The 23,730-nt window shown below is 35.9% G+C and overlaps 1 protein-coding gene across 9 annotated transcripts in view; it reads left to right on the top strand.

The window, feature by feature from the left end:
• The first annotated feature begins 10,209 nt into the window (after positions 1–10,209).
• gphnb (gephyrin b) overlaps positions 10,210–23,730 on the top strand; it is a 105,783-nt gene continuing 92,262 nt past the window's right edge. For 3 of the 9 annotated variants that reach the window (XM_046836022.1, XM_046836024.1, XM_046836023.1), the window contains exon 1: positions 10,211–10,372. In XM_046836022.1, coding sequence (XP_046691978.1) covers positions 10,309–10,372 — 64 coding nt within the window. In that variant the 5' untranslated portion in view covers positions 10,211–10,308. Of the gene's footprint in view, positions 10,373–23,730 lie in introns of all 9 variants that reach the window. The other 6 variants (XM_046836027.1, XM_046836020.1, XM_046836019.1 and 3 more) reach the window with 5 other exon arrangements.

Here is a 23,730-nt window from a genome sequence, read left to right as displayed (position 1 = left end):
ATTTAGTAAACAGTGATTTATGACCATGGGAGAATAAGGGCTAAAATGTATTTGATTCCTACTTTCAACTATGGCAAAAGCAAAAATTGCAAAAATAATACATAACAGTAATGTGCATATAAAATATATTAAGTTCTTTTGTAGCAGGTGGATTTGAGGTGAATAGATTGCATATTATCTCACAATGCTAACAGCACAGGGCGCAGGACGTGTCAGAGAAGTCTATGAAAAACTAATTATAGTGCATAGAACTGATGCGTAAAAGAGCAGGTCCCATACTCATTCACAAAATTATTTATACTGAAATATTCAAACATTCCCCGTTTTAGTAGGATGACAGGTTCTTTGTGTTGCTTGAATCCAGATGAGATTATTGTATTTCTTGCTTTATGACTCAGAGTTGTGTGGAGGGAGTCTTGTGGGTCTGACTTACTGCCGACGGTATGTCACTTTATAAAAAGACCGAATTTGTACAGACACTTCACACACTAAAATGTGTGTGTGTGTGTGTGTGTGTGTGTGTGTGTGTGTGTGTGTGTGTGTGTGTGTGTGTGTGTGTGTGTCTAATAGCTATACACACTTTGATGTAACTGAGTCTGGTCTTAAGTGAATGCTTTGTAGCTATTGTCATGGAAACAATTAGATATCAGACTATATAGATGATGAGATTAGTATCTATATGATAAGTGTTGAATAGTTGCAATATATTATAGGATCAGTCTGTATTATATATAGATTTTCATTATTTTTAATTATAAAAAATAATAATAATAAATAACAGTACACATTTAGTCCTTAGTTTCTGTTATAATAACCCCCATTCTTCTGGCAAGATGTTCCACTAGATTTTGGAGTGTGCTTGTGGTGGTTTGTGCTCATTCTGCCACAAGGGTGTTAGTAAAGTCAGGTACTGATGTAGTGTGAGGAGGTCTGGGGTGCAGTCAGCATTCCAATTCATCCCAAAAGTGTTCAGTAGTGTTGAGGTCAGAGCTCTATAGCAGCCCAATCCAAAGACATTCTATACAATTGTGTGTAATTTAAACAGTTTGGGAAGAACCACATATAGTTAGAAATGTGTCCCAATACTTTTGTCCATGTAGTGTTTAAATACCGGAGAATAATTAATAAAAATACATTTGACAGATTGTTAAAGGAAAATAGCAGAATGTAATGTACAAAATTTTACAAAGGGATATCTTAAATACATTGGATTGAAGTCACGCATGAGAACGTATCTCTCGGGGCCGAGAACTAAAGCCTCTTGTTGAGGCTCTCTTGTGTTGTTGAGTGGCACTCCATACAAGATGCAAGAATTAAGATTTACACAGCATGAAGTTAAACACCTCTGTATGTAGCTGTGAGAGTCATACTTCTGCAGGAGAGAGGATTGTGCTGTGTGCCTGGCGTCTAACAGATCAGGGATATGGGCCCAGATAAGGCTATAAAGTGGACTTGTGTAATAAAGGGGTTTAGATTGTGATGAACCGTCCTTTTCTTTTATGTTGTTTCATTCCTTCAATCACATAGCAGAGAGGCTTTTGGAATCTTCATAACTCTATGTTTCAAATGGTGTTTTGTTTCTGGTGTCTTTAGAAATTCCATTTGTATCCATGATTGGTCCATTTGACCTGTGGTTGATTTTCACAGCACACATTAAGTTGTTTTATTTACTGTATGCCTGATTTTATATCTTAAATAAGTTTTTATTACATTCATTAAAAAAAAACATTCTATTTATTGTACTCGTCTTGTATTTTAATTTTCAGTTAAATGTTTACTATTAACATTTTATTTGAAAAAATTCAGATGGTGAAATTTTTTTCAGTGACACGTTGAACTGGTATGTAGAACTGAATTTGTTGAAATTTCCTGTCTCTTGTATACAGTATGTAGTGACAAATCTGAAATCACTAATCCACATGTTCGCCAAATGTAGTGTCCTTTAAAATCTGTTTCATTTTTTGCTACAGTTTTCTTACTGCTAAAGATACAGATAAAGATACAGTCTTATAAAAAAATTATTGTTGCCATTTGTTGTTAACAAAAGGAATTTGTAAGCAGCTAATGTGATGTGCTGAAACAGCATGGGGTGTTACAGTTGTCATACCATGTTTTTATCCAGTTTAGCTTCAGACAGTTGGCAAATTAAGACAAAAGTGTGTTGGTTTTGGACCATTACAAGCCACTAGACTCACACAATTTCTCCACATTATATCTTCTTATTAGAGAATTGATTATAGTGGTTGTGGGACCAATCTAATGTATCACTCAAAAAGATCTCCTATAGGTATTTTTGTTAGATCTGGTGAGTGTTATAGGCACAGCATATCATATTCATGTTTTTTCCATACTATCTATTTATTTAACCCTTAGGCCATGTTGGTAGAGGTTTCATCATAGGATCAAGAAAAAAGAACTTTGTATTGATTTGCAGTGAGTCTTTCCCCTAATGGGAAAAGTGGACCCAAATCACGATCGCAAAATTCCATAGCTTAGCAAAGTCAACTGAGTTTTCCCTTCTTGTCACCCACCCGTGCTTGTGCTAGACCTGCGCTAAAAATCTCAATCCAAAGATTTGTTTTATTAGCATAATTCTACAAATCCAATGAAATAAAATTCCATATTCATTAAGCCAAAATATGGTAAAATGCAATCTATTATGGCTAATTAAAAGAAAGCTTGAACTGAAAAAAATGGCAAATTAAATAAACTCCATCTTCAGCTCCCCAAAAATGGTTACAGATGAACAAAATTGATTATGGATTTACGATTACAACATGGCATTCACATACAATCAGTGGAGACAAGAAATCACACCCATCCATTAACAACCACACTGGTGTGCAAATAGGCTTCTGCAAATTTAATACATACGTTTCAACAGCATTAATTTACATACGCAAGGCTGTATTGACTTTCATGCCTAATAAATCAGACTGTGGATTCAAAGTAAATAATTTATGATAGTTTTCCCTTCCATGTGTGGATGGAAATAACGTAAATTGCATATTTTAGGTAGTAATGCCCTAAACTGTATTGCCATAGCTTGCAAATACCCCATGAGACACATAAAACACATAAAATTTACTTTAAATTATAGATTGACTGAACTTAATACTAGATAGAGAGTATAACATGACATTCACATACAATTACTTGAGAACAGAAAATTGCAACCATATATTATATAAGACACTATGGTGGAAACCCCACATGTGCTGCATATTTCTGCTTGCCATTAAGTCCCGCGTCAGGTTTACCATTTGTGTAAATTAGCTTGATATTTAGCTGAGTCTGGGATTTAGCACATCTTTGCTAACTCAGCAGAAATGCTTGGTTTCACTCCAGTGGTTTGAACCTGTGCTCAATCCTGAATAGCCATAAACTCTAACTCTATCTTGTGATTTGTATTTTCCCTGATATAAGGAGTGTGTTTAGTGACCATGGTAATGCAGGTTCTTAGTTACTCCTTATTTACCTGATCACCACACAGTCTATTTACACATACTGTTAATGTAAGTGTACTGCATTTTAATTTTTTTTTGCTCCCAATTCACCTATTTTTTGTAAATTAGCCATCAGTTAGCAATTCCTGACTGAAAATACATTTGTTAGGCCAGGGAATACAATAAAATGTTGGTGATATTCCAGTACCAGCACAGACAAATCACTCATGAAGTAACACCAGATTACTGTATTGAAATCATTATATTATAAAATGCTAGTTGTGAACTACCAAATAGATAGCGCCTTAATTTATTTATGTTTACCAGTGACCTAAAATTATGCTAGTCAGCACTCCTGTAAATGCACTATAGGTAACAAATTATGTGACTCTGAAAATTGTTTTGACCCTGTGAGAAAGTAGATGTGATAACCATACCATTAAGTAACACACTTTATCCAAGGATTCGGGATTCCCTAACATTTGGGATGGATGTATGGATGGATGCATGGATGGATGATATGATTTAAAGCTTTACCAAATTGTAATTATACTCCATTAGTAATGCATTGTAAGTTGATGCAACTCTGTGTCTCGCGTTCTGTGCTGATAACCAGAAGATTCGTGTGATTGAGGAACAGTTAGTGTGACTGTTTATACCTTAAACAAGACTCTTAACTTTCGACCTTTCGGCTCTGTTCTCGAATAAACCATAAATGTAAAATGGTAAACCTGGAATGTGGAGCTGTTACAATCAACTATATCATAATCATACTGTATGCAGATTACTATTATTATTAATCATTTCCATTACATTTATTAAACCAACAGAATTGCTTAAACATATTAACCAAAAAAAAATGGTATGCTCCTACAAGGCAATCGTTCTCTCACTTACTATTCACACACACTCGCACTACAATTTGTGGCAATCCCTTTTCTAAAGTCATAGATTCAGCCTGAATGCCTGTGTGTGACCGGAATGAAAAAAGCGGTGAGGATTGCTGCATCCTCACAGCCTGAATCCCAAGTGGTTCTGTGTATTGGACATACACTGCGCTAAAAACCATTATTTCAGACCCTATCTGCTGCACTTATATGGCCAGTAAGGAGCCTATTGGGATTCAGCCCCAGTTCATGCTACAACCAGCATCAGGAGGAGGCCAGTTCTTTGTGTTTTTATTCCATGAGACTAAACAAGAGGAAATTATATGCTACAGAAGCATGGAGTCATTCTATAAATAGAAACATGGCTTTTGCCTTGGGATGTGGTTGCCTTTAAACAGGTCAGGCTATAAGCACCTACATGATGACTTTGAGCACATTTTGGACATTGAAATGGTATTGTTGTTATTATTATTATTATTATTATTATTATTATTATTATTATAAATATTATTATTATTATTATTATTGTTATTATTATTGATAAATACACACTTGATAGATAGATAGATAGATAGATAGATAGATAGATAGATAGATAGATAGATAGATAGATAGATAGATAGATAGATAGATAGATAGAAATGACACATTCATGACCCAGCTTTGGGTCTACTTTCCTTACATTCTTAAAAGGTTTAAATTTTGCATACTAATATCTGGTCTCTGGTCTGTCCCTATTTTAATGAAGCGCTTTTTCACATAAATGTAGAAGTGTGTACATACTGAGAGGATGTGACAGTTGGAATTGCACACAGATGAGACTGAGTGCATTTCCAACTCCATTCAAGGGAATTTTATATTATTATAGACCTGTGTATTTATAACCTTTGTTTATTTGTTTATTTTTAATTAAATATTTTTTATTAAAAACTCTGTAATAGCATGATAGGGAATTATGGCAAATATTTTTTTTTTACCATGCAGTGATGTACTACCATATTTACAAAATAAGGATTTCATGTTAATACACCTAAATCAGATTCATGACTTCAGTTACTGCTTATCTTTTAATGACATGGATAGTTTTGGAAAGAAAAAGCCAAAAACAAGCAAAGAAAACTAAATAGACTAAATAGAAAATGATCTATTTATGTGTTTTTGGTCCCTTATTTAACAGACTGAATGCACACTGCAAGATTCATTCTTTTGGTTCATTTGAATTTGGTTCAGTTTCAGACTGTATGTATTTAATAGAAAAATATAAAAATAAAATAAACACTGGCTGTGTGAGGCAAGGCTGAAAACTAACTTGTACTCTGTAAACATACATGAGGCATAACACTATTAATCATCTGTTTAAAGTATCTCCCTGATCTGAAATATTCAATTCTGCTTATCAAGATGTCTCCTCACAAGCTGTTTACTGAATCAAATGTGTTTGGCAAGGGAGACACTTAAAATGTTCAGTGCATGTAATAATCTTTTCTTTTTTTTCATACAGACCTTCTCATTTCATTTTGCTGCAAGAACACAAGGTATTGTGTGTGTGTGTGTGTGTGTGTGCGTGTGCGTGTGTGTCTGTGTGTGTGTGTGAGAGAGCAGCTTTATCGTGTATGAAGAAGACTGCTGATTTTTTGTCTCGAAGAAAACCATGAAGGATAGAAAGCAGTTTTCGCAGAACACGGAGAAAAGTTTTGTTTGTATGGACAGATGAGTGAAGGTTTGCGCTGTATAGTGTTGTTACAGAGAGGTGTGCTTTCAGCATAAAAGATTTTAAGATGATGTATTTTAGCTACTTACAGCCGCCATCACAATTATGTCATAACTACAAAACTTTACATTTGGTGGGTTTATTTTGCACATTATTGCCATTTAAACAGCTACAATTTGTCATTTCCATCATATTGTTTAATTTTAAGAATCATATCTTAGCTATTGCACAATTTTCTTAATATTTTATTTAATTTATTTACTGTTTGCACTACTGGATGGATGCTAACTGATATTCATCATCTCTGTATTTGTAATCTAACAATGACAAAAGTTGAACCTATCCTATTATAAAGTATGGAGCAGGGGTGTTGTCATATGAGGGCAAATAATGCTCCTGATTTGATGTGGTAAGTTTTCATTTTTCTGATGCTTTGGACCAAAAATTCTTTACTCAATTAAAAGCTTAATTTTGTATCTAAAACGAATTTTGGAGTTTAAAATGTTATATAATTTCCGCAAATTTGAGTAGAAAAGCAAAAACTTTAAATTTACTTATAAAATGTACCCAAAGTATAAAAGTATGAGAAGGGAAAAAAAGGAATAAAACCAAAATGATACCAAAAAAGCTTCTGCTGACCACCTGACCTGTAAGAGACACCATTAACATTGTGTAAAACAACACAGACATATCTACTGTATGTGAAAAAGGCCATCCTAAGACTTTTCATAAAATGGAAACAAAATCTTTGCATTAGCCTGTGTTGCATGTTGCTGCAGTCTTTAATTGTTTGCTAATATTTTATTGATTGCTGAATTAAGAATTCTTGATTTTATTTTCTTTCCCGCTGCAATTTCACCTCAAAATGTACTCCATTGCATACACTTGTAAACAGTCAATGTATACCCACAGCATAACGGATTTAAATGGAATAGAGAACTGAAAAAAACTACTAGACATTTCATATAATGTGTAGGGCACTGCATAAAGTTAGATTTAATGATTTAATATCCAGTGTAGACTTTTATACTTGTATAGGAAGACAAGAGCTGAATCCCAATGGGATTACAGACTCTGCACCGTATAGAAGATAACATTTCAAAACCTTTATGAGTTTAGGGAGCTAAATCCCCAAGTAGCTCACTGTTAAATCTATAGTGCATAAGGTGTAGAAGTCTTAATTGGATACCTTATGTATTGCACTCAGATAGAGAGAGAGTAATGAGTTGATTCCCAAATATGTCAGATTACCAGGCTAAGACTCTATAGTAAATGGGCTTTACACAATCTTAGGTTTTCATATGAGATTTCTTTCAAGATCTACATTACCTGTCAAACATTTTTGAAAGACGCATGCATGTTCTGTTTATTTATATGCAACAAACTGGGTAAATTAATGGTTTGAAGATTTACTTTGATCAAAAAAATATATAAATGTCCAGATGACAAACTTCAATTTCATTGAACAATTCTCCCTTACGTTGAATAACAGCTTTACACAACCTCGGCATCTGGAGAGTTTGTTACTCTAAATATTCAACTGAAATACTTTGCGATGCCTCATGGAAAACTTCTCCAAAAGTGTTTTTCAGTAGTAGGATATTTCTTTCTGACCTTGAAACCCAGTTCATCCAGGAGCAGTTAGGTGCATGATAGATAACACTCCAGCTGACTGTTTGCTCTCTAATTAATGTTTACAACTTGGACATATGCTTCTGGTCATTGTCATGTTGTATGGTGAAGTTGGTTCCAATTAGCTGCAGTAAAGCAGAATTGCAGAATTATTGAAGTATGGAATTTTGACAGGCATGGTTCATCATACAGCAGTGGCGGTCGGTCAGGGCCAGCAAAGCCTTCTCTGCTGGCCTAAACACTATCAGAAGCACTGACATACCATAACAAACTAAATTCTAATATTTGTTCCATGAAATTGTATTCATTTATTCCCAACAGTTTATTCTCTTCATTCCAGTATGTGTATCTGAATGTTAGATTTTTTGTCCAATCAGATTTCATCCTCTATGTGCTGCCATGTCAATCTAATCTGCCCAGGGCCTGCAAAGTCAGTACTGCTGGCTCTTTTACCATAGAGAATATTATCAATGAGTCTGTTTCTTTAACCAATCTGATTTCATATTCGCCTCACAGGGCAGCTAGATGGCCCAGAATAGCGTCAGCTTTTTTCCGTCCTCTGATTGGTTGGTCAGAGGGAAACTGTTACAGCCAAGTTCTACTGGCAAAACATGTCTGTAGCTTCCAGACTGGCTTACAGCCTCTGAGGAGCGGTGCAAATTATGAGTGCATCTCTGGTGAGTAGGTTGTATTTTATTACCATTTTATATTAGACAAATATTCTGAACTGCTCCAGATGATGTAGGTGGTGGCACAGTTGCGGTGGTAGTGTAGAGGTTTGGAGTTGCCTTAACTGGGTTTCTTGCTTTAGTAAAATGATATTCACCTCTCTCTGTAATGCCACACAAAGTTATGTTGTGTTTTTGAATAGTATTGATGGTTTCTATAATTGCAACGTAATAGTGGTATTAAGAGGTGGATTAAGTCGGGTGAGTCCCCACTGAAGGCCCAGGTACCAAATACATGGCCCAAGGATACTTTTAGCTGAATATTTGTTTAATATTTTGTCACAAGCTAAAATAATATTATCAAAGTCATGACTTTAGCAGTGTACAGTAAAACCCCGTTGGATGAGCATAATTTGTTCGTGAAAATTGCTCGTAGGTCCATTATTGTCCATTATGTTCGAACAAATTTTCCCTATAAGAATAAATGTAAATGCGATTTAATCCGTTCCGAGATCTAATTCGATCGCTTATTTCTGCACTTAAAAAATATTTGTAGCCTGTTTTAACAAACAAATACACCGCAAATTACCATAATGTAAACATAATTTAACACTTACCCATGTGGTTGTGGTTGATTGCGAGTGTGAGATTCGCACCACGCTCATAACCTTCTTGGTTTTAACGGTAATTCTATTTACTTTTGTTTTCCCAGCACCCTCACTGATTTTCTTGGGAGACATTTTTCAAGATTTCTAGTGAAATAAAAACATAAAAAAGTTAAGTTTTTGCTGCACTGAACAACAAGAGTGACCGAGCGACACGAGATGAACTAAGCGACTGATGCTACCCTCAGCCGAAAGCATGGAACTGGCAGCATGGGTTTGCTCGTGCCTTTCGAAATTTGCTCGTACTATAGGTTGCTCGTACAATAGGGTTTTACTGTATTTACAAACTAAGTTATGATTGTAAATGTTAAGTATGACCTTAATCAGTGCTTATAATTTTTGGCCTGACTGACATTGCTGAGATATTGACTTTAATGAATTTTAATGAGGGTCAGAAACTGCAAGCTGCTAATTGAAACTGTCCAAACAGACCTAAATTCATGATTATTTGTAAAATGTTGACTAGCCCAAATATATTTTAATCTATTATGATCTATTGTATTGTATTTATGATTTAATTGTCTGTTTTTCTTATATTTTGTTATATTCCATCTTCACTGTGTAATTCCTATGTGTGTTATCATATGTTGCACTATGTCTATACTTCCTCCTGCACTGGAAGCTCCTGTCACCAAGTAAAACTTCTTGTGTGTGTAAACATACGTGGTAATAAATCGATTTCTAATTCTGATTTCTCCGGATTACATTTAATTATGTCATATCGCAAGGTCTTCTGGATAAGTTCCACTCCTTCAGTCTTCAATCACGAGTCCCTCAGTGCCTTTAAACCTCCAACCTGAGTTGATGAATTAATGGAACGGCCTCCTACAAGGAAATCAGACGACGGTGTATTGGAACACAGCCGATCTTCCTCTCTCTTTTCCCTTTCTCAGTTTTTTCATCTCTTTTTTTCTCCCCTATTCCTCTCTTTCCCCTATCTCTCTCTTCCTATCTCTTTCTCTTCCCCTATCACGTTCTCTCTCCCCATCCCTTCTATCTCCGTCCCTCTCTCTCCCTCTTCCATCTCTCTCTCTCTCTCTCTCTCTCTCTCTCTCTCTCTCTCTCTCTTTCTCTCTCCATCTCCCCAACCTCCCCCTTATCTAATGGTCACCTCACTGTCAGATCTTCACTACAGCTCGAACTCGCTGAATCTCCGATCGTCTACTCTTCCCTGATGAGCTCCACCTCCCCTCTTTCCCCCGTCCCTCCCTTTCCTTGAGCTCCAGGCTCCGCCCCTTTCCCGAGTTCGGTGCGCTCGACACTCGGGGTCTGCGCGCGGAGTTCTCAGCGCTGGTAACCATGGCGTCGGACGGGATGATCTTAACGAACCACGACCACCAGATCCGGGTCGGCGTCCTCACAGGTACATCTGCGCTTCTTTTTATTATTAATTAATATTATTTATTATTATAATACATGATGGGATTTATAATCCGGTCTCCGTGAGAGATGTCGCGCGTATGTGGTGCGGGTTTTTTTTTTTTGGGTTGCAGCGGTTTATCCAGCGGTGTCACATCTGTCAGCGTCGGTGATTTACAACCGCCTGTTTTTACACTGTTTCGTTCCTTTAAAAAAAACGATGATGATAATAATAAATGATGATAAGACCATGCGCGGCGGAGGTGTGTATACTGTGCTATTGGATCCAGTCTGGTTTAAGGCTATGATGGCAAATGTGTTCATTTCTTATGGGAAAAATGGTCTATGTGATTTTTTTTTCGGAATGACAAAAAACTCGGATGTGGTAATTTTTTTTTAGGGTGGAAAAAGAGGGATGTTGGCTGAAATTGAGGGTCTGGTCGCGTAACGAAACAGGTGCGGGTTTCCCTGCATCACGCATTCATTTCAGCTGCATGGTGATAAATAGATAGGGGATGATTTGTGATTGGTGAATGACAAGCTCACGACAGGAGCCTTTGGGATGACTGAGAACGGGGGATGTCGCTTCACTGATTGTGTATTTCAGGTATTTTTTGAAAAAGCATGTCCGTTTTCCTGTATAATAAAGATGAAAAAGAGCCGTATCCGTCGTGTTGATGTGAAACGGCAGGTTCGTGGTGCTGATGCTGATGCTGGTGCTGATGCTGATGCTGGTGCTGATGCTGGTCGATATCCTCAGACTAGCAGCAGAGCTTTAAAATGGCCACCGCGGCTCGGCTGCCTCGTTCTTCCACCAAAGACTGATATTATCCACATTTTGCTCCTACAAGAAGCCGTTTTTAGGGAAGGTGATGATGGAGAAGATGAGGGGAAACCCCGCTCTCTCTCTCTCCCCCTCTCCTTCTTTCTCTCTCTGACACACACACACACACACACACACACACCCCCTTACAGTCACCTCCACCCCATACAGAGGTGTGGGGGAAGAAGAAGGAGGATTAGGAAGAGGGGGAAGAGAGGAGCCGTGACACGCAGCGGCGATCACCGATCTGAACACACCGGCTCCTGGGCTTAAGCGGGACGCTTTAGCGCCTGCATGGAATCCTGGCACCGGAGCGCACCGCGTGTGGGTTCCAGCAATTAGAAGGCCAGGATGAGGGACGTCACGTCACGACTGGAACTGGGTTTCCAGCATCTCCACAGCATCGCCTTTCAGAATTATTGGCATCCATGCCACAGTGAATCCCAGATAGGCTTCTTTTTGTTTTGTGGGGTTTTTTATTTTGTTTTTTTTTTTTGTTCGACCCTCGTTTTTCTCCATCCGCTTGCAAATGGTTAGTCCCAATTATTCAGGACATCCACAATTAATATTTGGCTCAACCAGACGTGCAAGCAGCACTGATCCACTTTCTCTAATCCGATGTCTCTAACGCTGGAGATGCTACTGGATCATCTTCAGTGCAAAATGTTTCAAGAATTTGAACCTTGAACTCGAATAATATTTTTGCATTGACTTTGCGCAAGATTTGAATCCAGAGACTGCAAAAAACAAATGCGAAATATTGTTTTTTTGTTTGTTTGTTTGTTTGGCCTCTTGTAATCCTTTGGATGCATATTTTGTTCATGCTTTTGAAATCCAGTTAATCATCACCCGGCAGAAGCAACCAGGTTTTGGGTTAAATACTAAAACATCCTGGGACGTACTAGAATTCGTGTCATTACTTGTCTCTGGACTTCAGGCTTCAGGCAAAAGTTGGAAATGATCCACAACCGTATTTGACAGTGTGTTCTGGGCCTTTCTATGTGTGCGCTCACAATTTTCCACTAAATTTGTGAAGCCTGTGTTTGATTTTGGTTTCATCCGACTGCAATCATCGAGTGAAACTGTGGTTTCACTTTGACACTTGATCACGTTTAATGCTGTGAGTTTTGTGTTGCTGGCAGGAGAGGAATTTGTTTTTCCAAATTTCAATTACCTGGCTAGTGCTGGGCTAGCATTTAGTTTTTGAAGATAGGCAGGAATTTCCAGAATATTACAATGCATAAATTAACAATTTGTTGGCACTTAAGTAGTCTGTCAGGCTCGTTTAGCCAATCACAGACATGCTGGGTGTGGCAAGCACACCTTCTTCACTGACAGGCTTAGAGGCCACACCTTCCTCGCTTTAGGCAGATAGGGAATTATGAATAGGAAGAAGAGGAGTATGCCAGTGACTAAATCCCTAGTTATAAAATTCTTTTTAAAAAGAAAGTGACTTTACTGATATGTGTAGCAGCTTTTTTCAACCAATCAATTTTCACTATATTTAAAGTTTTTGTAAATTTGATAGTTAGTGTTTCATCTATAACCCTGATATCATGACTTATATCATCAGTACCTTCTTGGCCGTCAAACATCTGTGTATGTAATTAGTTACATGCATGCGCGCACACACACACACACACACACACACACACACACACACAAACCCCATACTTATACACAGGCGTCATGCTTGTCTTGTAACAGATTGGTCGTGTGGTGGCGTGGCGTTGACATTTGATCCAGGCACTGCCCGATATTTATCACGGGGTGTCTTTTCGCCATTGTGACGAATGACTGTGACCATCAAACAAACACACACACACACACACACACACACACACACACACACACACTCACACAATGTGTAGACATTGTGGGGTGAGGTAAATAGAGACGGCAGGGTAAATAGAAGGAGGAGAGAGATATCACAAAGTAAATTGGTCTTTCGTTGTCATCTGACCTTTTAGAAATCTCTGCTTGGTCTCTCCCTCTTTCTCCTCCCCTCTTACTCCCTCTTTCTCTTCCCTCTCTCTCTCTCTCTCTCTCTCTCTCTCTCTCTCGCTCTCATTTTTTTCTGCTTGTCTGTTTTTCTTTCTTTCTTTTTTATTTCTATTTTTCTCTTTCTTTCACTCTTTCACACAATAAAATTCAGAGATCAACCACAACACGTATTTTGTTTAGGAAGAAAATATACTCATTGGCCTAAAATTTGCATTTGAAAGCCTATTTTCTAAAAATGTCCCAATGTTAGTCATACATGTACCTAGACTAAAGTAAATGATCCACCAGAGACTGCCAGAGCTCTATTTCCACTAGTAACTGATTATATGAATTTTGCAGGCCTACAATTTGTAAAGGTCAGTTGCCTAAGTTGTTTCACATACGCTACACTATATTGCCAAAAGTTTGCGAACACCTGGTCATAAGTATGATATGTGTTTTTTGAGCATTGTATTCCAAATATATTCCCAATTTGCTTTAAACAATTCCCCCCACTCTTCTGGGAAGATGTTCCGCTAAACTTTGAGATGTGCTTGTGGACATTTGTGTTCATTAGCCACAAGGGTGTAAGTTAAGTCAGGTACTGATGTAGGGTGAGGAGGCCTTGGGTGCAGTCAATGTTTCTATTTAAGGTATTCAGTACAATTGAAATCAGAACTCTATGGCAGGCCACACAAGATCTTTCTCTCCAAACCATATAAATCATATCTGCAGGGAGCTTGGTTTCTGCACAGGGGCATTGCCATGCTGGAACAGGTTTGGATCTCCAAGTTTAAGTAAAAGCAATATTTTATTGTACCGCATCCAAAGACTTCCTATACAATTGTATGCCTCTGGCTTTGTAGTAACAGTTTGGAGAAGAACCACATATGGTAGGAAAAGTTAGGTGTCCACAAACTTTTGGCAAAATAGTGTATCATGTAGCTAAAATTAGCACCGAAATTTATAAAAAAATATTTAATTACAGGCAATGGGATTCTGCTTAATCTTTCTCTCAGACAAATTGAGGTAAGTGGTCCAAATGGTATTCCACACATATTTAACACAAATACACATACTACTGCTGTACCACACACACTCATATTATACATACACATACTACTGCTGTACCACACACACTCATATTATACATACACATACTACTGCTGTACCACACACACTCATTACACATACGCATACTACTGTACTACACACACTCAAATTACACATACACATACTACTGCTGTACCACACACACTCATATTATACATACATACTACTGCTGTACCACACACACTCATTACACATACACATACTACTACTGTACTACACACACTCATTATATATACACATACATACTACTGCTGTACACACACACTCATATTACATATACACATACTACTGCTGTACTACACATACTCATATTACACATACACATACTGCTGTACCACACACACTCATATTACACATACACATACTACTGCTGTACTACACACACTCATATTACACATACACATACTACTGCTGTACTACACACTCATATTACACATACACATACTACTGCTGTACTACACACACTCATATTACACATACACATACTACTGCTGTACTACACACACTCATATTACACATACACATACTACTGCTGTACCACACTCATATTATATATATACACATATACTACTGCTGTACCACACACTATATTATACATACACATACTACTGCTGTACCACACACTCATATTATATACATACACATACTACTGCTGTACCACACACACTCATATTACACATACACATACTACTGCTGTACCACACACTCATATTACACATACATACTACTGCTGTACACACTCATATTACACATATACATATATTATATTACACATATACATACTACTGTTGTACTACACACTCATATTACATACACATACTGCTGTACTACACACTCATATTATTACATACACATACTACTGTACTACACACACTCATATTACACATACACATACTACTGCTGTACCACACACACTCATATTACACATACACATACTACTGCTGTACCACACACACTCATATTACACATACACATACTACTGCTGTACCACACACACTCATATTACACATACACATACTACTGCTGTACCACAAATACTCATATTACATACACATACATACTACTGTTGTACACACACTCATATTACACATATACATACTACTGTACCACACACACACTCATATTATACACATACTACTGCTGTACCACACACATATTCATATTATACATACACATACTACTGCTGTACACACACACTATATTACACATACACATACTACTGCTGTACCACACACACACTCATATTACACATACACATACTACTGCTGTACCACACACTCATATTATATATATACATATACATACTACTGTTGTACTACACACACTCATATTATATATACATATACATACTACTGTACCACACACTCATATTACACATACACATACTGCTGTACTACACACTATATTATATATATATATATACTACTGCTGTACCACACACACTCATATTATATATATACATATATACTACTGCTGTACCACACACTCATATTATATATATATATATATACTACTGCTGTACTACACACACTCATATTACATATACATACTACTGCTGTACTACACACACTCATATTACATATACATACTACTGCTGTACCACACACACTATATTACACATACACATACTACTGCTGTACACACACACTCATATTACACATACATACTACTGCTGTACTACAAATATTCATATTACACATACACATACTACTGCTGTACCACACACTCATATTACACATACACATACTACTGCTGTACTACACACACTCATATTATACATACACATACTACTGCTGTACACACACTCATATTATATATACACATACATATACTACTGCTGTACACACACACTCATATTACATATACACATACTACTACTGTACCACACACTCTCATATTACACATACACATACTACTGCTGTACTACACACACTATATTACATATACATATACTACTGTTGTACTACACACACTCATATTACATATATACATACTACTGCTGTACCACACACTATATTATATATACACATACTACTGCTGTACCACACACACTATATTATATACATACATATACTACTGTTGTACCACAAATACTATATTATATTATACATACACATACTACTGTTGTACCACACACACTTATATTATATATATACATACTACTGTTGTACTACACACACATATATATACATACTACTGTACTACACACACACTATATTATATATACATACTACTGCTGTACTATTACACACACTCATATTATACATACATATACTACTGCTGTACACACACATACTACTGTACACACACATATATATATATATTATACATACTACTGTACACACACACACTCATATTACACATACACATACTACTGCTGTACACACTCATATTATATTACATATATACATATACTACTACTGTACCACACACACTATATTATACATACACATACTACTACTGTACCACACACTCATATTATATATACATATACTGCTGTACTATTACACACTATATTATATTACACATACATACTACTGCTTGTACTACACACACTATATTATATACATACATATACTACTGTACCACACACACTATATTATACATACACATACTACTGTTGTACACACACACTATATTATACATACACATACTACTGTTGTACTACACACACACTATATTACACATACACATACTACTGCTGTACCACAAATACTATATTATATTATATTATATACACATACTACTGTTGTACACACACTATATTACATATATTATATTACATATACATACTACTGCTGTACCACACACACTCATATTATATATACACATACATACTGCTGTACCACACACACTATATTATTACACATACACATACTACTGCTGTACCACACACACTCATATTACATACATACACATACTACTGCTTGTACCACACACACTCATATTATACATACATACTACTGCTGTACTACAAATATTCATATTACACATACACATACTACTGCTGTACTACACACACTATATATATTATACATACTACTGCTGTACTACACACACTATATTATTACACATACTACTGCTGTACCACACACACACATATTACACATATATACATATACTACTGTACTACACACACACTATATTACACATACACATACTACTGCTGTACCACACACACTATATTATATATACATATACTACTGTTGTACTACACACTCATATTACACATACATATACTACTGTTGTACTAATAAATACTATATTACATATACATATACTACTGCTGTACACACACTATATTATATTATATATACATATACACATATATATTATATTATATTATATTATATATACACATACTACTGCTGTACCACACACTATATTACATATACACATACTACTGCTGTACCACAAATACTATATTATATATACATATACTACTGCTGTACACACATATATATATATATTACATATACACATACTACTGCTGTACCACACACACTATATTATACATACACATACTACTGCTGTACTACACACACTCATATTATACACATACTACTGCTGTACCACACACACTCATATTATACATACATACTACTGCTGTACTACACACACTCATATTACATACATACTACTGCTGTACCACAAATACTATATTATATATATACACATACTACTGCTGTACCACACACACTCATATTACATATATACATATACTACTGCTGTACCACAAATACTATATTATATTATATACATACTACTGCTGTACCACACTCATATTATATTACATATATATATATACTACTGTTGTACTACAAATATTCATATTACATATACACATACTACTGCTGTACTACAAATATTCATATTACACATACATATTACTACTGCTGTACTACACATACTATATTACATATACACATACTACTACTGTACTACACACACTATATTATATATATAATATACTACTGCTGTACACACACTCATATTATATTATACACATACTACTGCTGTACCACACACATATATTATATTATACATACATATTACTACTGTTGTACTACAAATATTCATATTATACATATACATATACTACTGTTGTACCACAAATACTCATATTATATTATATACATACTACTACTGTACCACACACATATTATATATACATACACATACTGCTGTACACACTCATATTACACATACACATACTACTGCTGTACTACACACACTATATTACATACACATACTACTGCTGTACCACACACACTATATTACACATACACATACTACTACTGCTGTACTACAAATATTCATATTACATACATACTACTGCTGTACTACACACACTATATATTACATATATACATACTACTGCTGTACCACACTCATATTATATATATACATACTACTGCTGTACACACACTCATATTACAAATAAACATACTAGTACTGTACCACACACTCATATTACACATATACATACTACTGCTGTACCACACACACTCATATTATACATACACATACTACTGCTGTACCACACACTATATTATATATACACATACTATATTACACATACATACTACTGTTGTACTACACACTATATTATATATACACATATACTACTGCTGTACTACACACACTCATATTACATACATATACTACTGCTGTACCACAAATACTATATTACATACACATACTATATTACATATACACATACTACTGTTGTACACACACACTATATTATATTATATATATATATATACTACTGTTGTACTATAAATATTCATATTACACACACATATATTATATATACATACATACTACTACTGTACTACACACACACTATATTATATATATACACATACTATATTACATACACATACTACTGTACCACACACACTATATTATATATACATACTACTGTTGTACTACACACACTATATTATATATATATATACTACTGTTGTACTATAAATATTCATATTATATATATACACATACTACTGTTGTACTACACACTATATTATATTACATATATACATACTACTACTGTACTACACACTATATTATATTATATATATACACATATACTACTGCTGTACCACACACACTATATTACATATACATATACTACTGCTGTACCACACACACTATATTATATATATACACATACTACTGCTGTACCACACACACTATATATTATATATACACATACTACTGTTGTACTACAAATATTCATATTATATACATACTACTGCTGTACTACACACACTATATATTATATATATACATACTACTGCTGTACTACACACTATATTATATACATACTACTGTTGTACCACACACACTATATATTATATATATATATACATACTACTACTGTACCACACACTCATTACACATACACATACTACTGCTGTACCACACACACTCATATTACACATACACATACTACTGCTGTACCACACACACTCATATTACAAATAAACATGCTAGTACTGTACCACACATTCATTACACATACACATACTACTGCTGTACCACACAAATTCATATTACACACACACATATCACACACACATACACAATCACGTTAATCACTTTAAATTTTGCTGTTTTTTCTGTCATACGCATCCAGGTATATACACATATTTTCACATCTATCTTCATATATTTTATATTTTACATAGGTTATACTTTTTATTTATCTACCTTCTTTTTTTCCTTTTTTTATTTTTCCTTTATGCTTGAATGCCGGATCGTTGTAAAAAGCATTTCACTGCATATCGTACTCTGTATGTCAAGTCAAGTTTATTTCTATAGCGCTTTTCACAACAGACGTTGTCTCAAAGCAGCTTTACAGAATTTAACAGATAAGGTGAACGATGTGTGTTTATCCCTGATCAGCAGTAATGGCGACTATGGCAAGGAAAAACTCTCTTAGAGGTTATGAGGAAGAAACCTTAAGAGGAACCAGACTCAAAAAGGGAACCCATCCTCATTTGGGTGACATAAAGAGTGTATGTATGTGTATGTGACAAATAAAATTTGCTTTATTTTATATGATATTGTTACTGCCCCTTTGTTGCATAAGGTAACAAAAGATACTTCTTTATTTCAGGAACTGAATCAAATGCTGGTGTAATGTTGCCCATTTCTAAGCAGACTCCCTCTCATCACCTCAAGGTTTATTCTTTTTCTATGAGTGCAGTCTTAGATTTTTTTCCATCTTATTCACCAGCAAAGTGTGAGTGATTCCTGTTTTGATGGCGTATGGTACATTTTATTAGCTTACAGTATCAAAATGTTTTCCTTCCACGAATAAAACATTGTAGCAGCTGTAAACAGCCATTATCCTCACTAGTGTTTTTGTGTCTTTTTTTCAGGTTAATACAACAATAAAAAATATATATATCATGTTATAAACAAATAAAGTGCAAAGTCCTCTGTCCTGAAGGTTGGACTGAGACTGGAGACTCATTTGTTAAATGTTAAATCAGTGTCTCTTTGAATAGGTTTGGTAATTAGTGATTAAATAATACCGCTTTTTGAATGTGTTTATTATTAGGCTTAGATTATGTGCCATAGAGCAAACAAGTCTCAGTTAATGAGCTCTTAATATAGAAGGAAAAACATCAGAATACATACATTAATCTAGTGATTTGCCTGGCAGCTGTTTTTTATTTGGGACTATCAGACAATATCATTAATGCTAAATATATATCATGTCCACCAACTTAGACAACATTGAGTTTAACCTCTTGAAAAGCGTTCGTCAGTTGACATGGGTGTGAGAATAGAGATTATAAAGATCTGTGTGGGCCGTGCCATGAATGTGCCATTCAAGTCACTGCCATCGCAGCCATGAGCCCACGAAAGGCTGCAGCTTTACGTCTCCACCTCCCTTTCTGTCTTCCCCAATGGCCGCAAGGTCACGTGTTGCGACACGCACTTTTCTCCGGGACTGAAGGGAGCTTTGGTTGGCATGGCAACTCTCAGTCCAATTGGTTTTCGGAGCCTGACGTGCATGCAGCGGCTCGACGAGCGAGAGTGTCGCTCAGTCTTTGGCGGATAGATGTGGTCATCCTGAATGCAGAAATTAAATTGTGTGTGTGTGTGTGTGTGTGTGTGTGTGTGTGTGTGTGTGTGTGTGTGATTTGGGAAAAGAAATGAATGTCACATAAATGAGAAACAAGCAGATTGAGGATCTGCCTTAAGTCTTTGTAAGATGTGTAGTAATCCTGTGTTTGAAAAGTAGTATTTGACTTCATATCATCATACAGCTGCTCTGTGGTAACACTGTGGCACAAATAGGTATGCACCAATAATACATCATGACATTCACCACGCACAGTCGTTATACCAGATGCTTCAATACGGGATTTCATTTGCATTCTGGGTAAAGAGGCTGGGTAGGCAGGCTTTTCCTAAATTATAGTGTCCTAACAGGAAGACAGCACAAGATCCCTTTAAAAGACTCTTACATTTATTATATTTAAATCAGTGCGTTAGTTCATTTTTTATTTCTAAAATTAGTCAGCATCAAAATGGCTTAGTGTTTGCATGTTTCTGCCATTTTATTATTATTTTTTTTGCTTATTGACAATTCATTTTTCTTCTACTGTTTTTAACCACCATTTTGAATGAGATCTGTTTCCAGAATAAGAGAAAATAGTTGAGAGGAATCACACAGAGCTGTAGGAACATGCATCTTATTCCCACCCCAAAAGTCTCAAGATTAAACTTGAATCATGAGCAAACTGTATTTCAGCCGAGCAAGCATGTTCATGTCACTGTTGAGTGTTTTTGTGGGCTCACAATTCGCAGCACAATTCAACACTGGTCCACGAGCTCAGGTCGGCTGCCCTCACACTCTCTATTAATTATGTTGGGTTTTTTTTAACACAAAATTACTGCTGATGATGGAATGGCCCAAATTGTAATATTTTTTTTGCATTCATGAACTTGATTGCATGCTTTTAACTGAAAGCATGGGATCAAATGTACAGCATGCAGGGATAAGAGGAGATAAAGCTTTTAGAGTAACTTTTATTAATATATTACTTAATTATTATAGAAAATTTAAATAGAAATGTAAGGAAGGATGCTTTTTCTTTAAAAAAAATCTACATTGTTTTCAGATTTAATGAGTATAAATATGCAAAAATAATTCTTAATTATAATAACAAAGGACAACTGCTCATGACTTTTCACCTCTCCTTTCAGTGTGATCAATGTAAAAACATTCTTTACCTGTAGATAATGGGACATGTTAGCACAGCATATTAGATATATTAGACAGAATGAGATGTGTATATACAGTGGTGTGAAAAAGTGTTTGCCCCATTCCTGATTTATTTTTTTTCGTTTGTCACACTTTAATGTTTTAGATCATCAAACTAATTTAAATATTAGTAAAAGATAACACAAGTGAACACAACATGCAGATAACTTGATAACTTGCAATGAGTCTGTTACAGCGCGGAGTTTTGGTCACTCATCTATGCAGAATTGTTGTGATTCAGCCACGTGACCTTTTTAAGGTCATGCCACAGCATCTCAATAGGATTCAGGTCAGGACTTTGATTAGGCCACTCCAAAGTTTACATTTTGATTTTCTTCAGCTATTCAGAGGTGGACTTGCTGGTGTGTTTTGCATCATTGTCCTGCTGCAGAACCCAAGTTTGCTTTAGCTTCAGGTCACAAACAGATGGCCGGACATTCTTCTTCAGGATTCTTTGGTAAACAGCAGAATTCATTGTTCCATTCATCACAGCCAGTCTTCCAGGTCCTGAAGCAGCAAAACAGCCCCAGATCATCACACTACCACCACCATATTTTACTGTTGGTATGATGTTCTTTTTCTGAAATGCAGTGTTACTTTTACACCAGACTTAATGGGATACACACCTTTCAAAAAGTTTGGAAGAAGAATTTTCCATCAAGATGTTTTTCGGCAAAACTGAGACAAGCCTTTATGTTCTTTTTGCTCAGCAGCGGTTTTCGTCTTGGAACTCTGCCATGCAGACCATTTTTGCCAAGTCTCTTTCTTATGGTGGAGTCATGAACACTGACCTTAACTGAGGCAAGTGAGGCTGCAGTACTTTGGATGTTGTTGTGGGGTCTTTTGTGACCTCTTGTATGAGTCGTCGCTGTGCTCTTGGGGTAATTTTGGTCGGGCGGCCACTCCTGGAAAGGTCTTCCACCCACCGTGGTCGTGGAACAGCTAAATAATTCATAGCGCTAGTGCTTCCCTCAGATCATTGATGATCAATGTTGTCTTCCTCTTTAGCATTGTGTTAACACGCAAACTGCTAAAACGTTTACAGGTGTGGTCACACTTGCTGATGATCAATTGATCAAGGACATTTAATTAGCAGCACCTGGCTGCAACTCAGCCTTTAAAATCCTATTTTTAAATATTGCTCACAGGAATT

The sequence above is a fragment of the Silurus meridionalis genome, chromosome 23, assembly GCF_014805685.1.
Source record: "Silurus meridionalis isolate SWU-2019-XX chromosome 23, ASM1480568v1, whole genome shotgun sequence".
Classification (NCBI taxonomy): domain Eukaryota; kingdom Metazoa; phylum Chordata; class Actinopteri; order Siluriformes; family Siluridae; genus Silurus; species Silurus meridionalis.
This window is presented reverse-complemented; position numbering and strand designations above follow the sequence as displayed.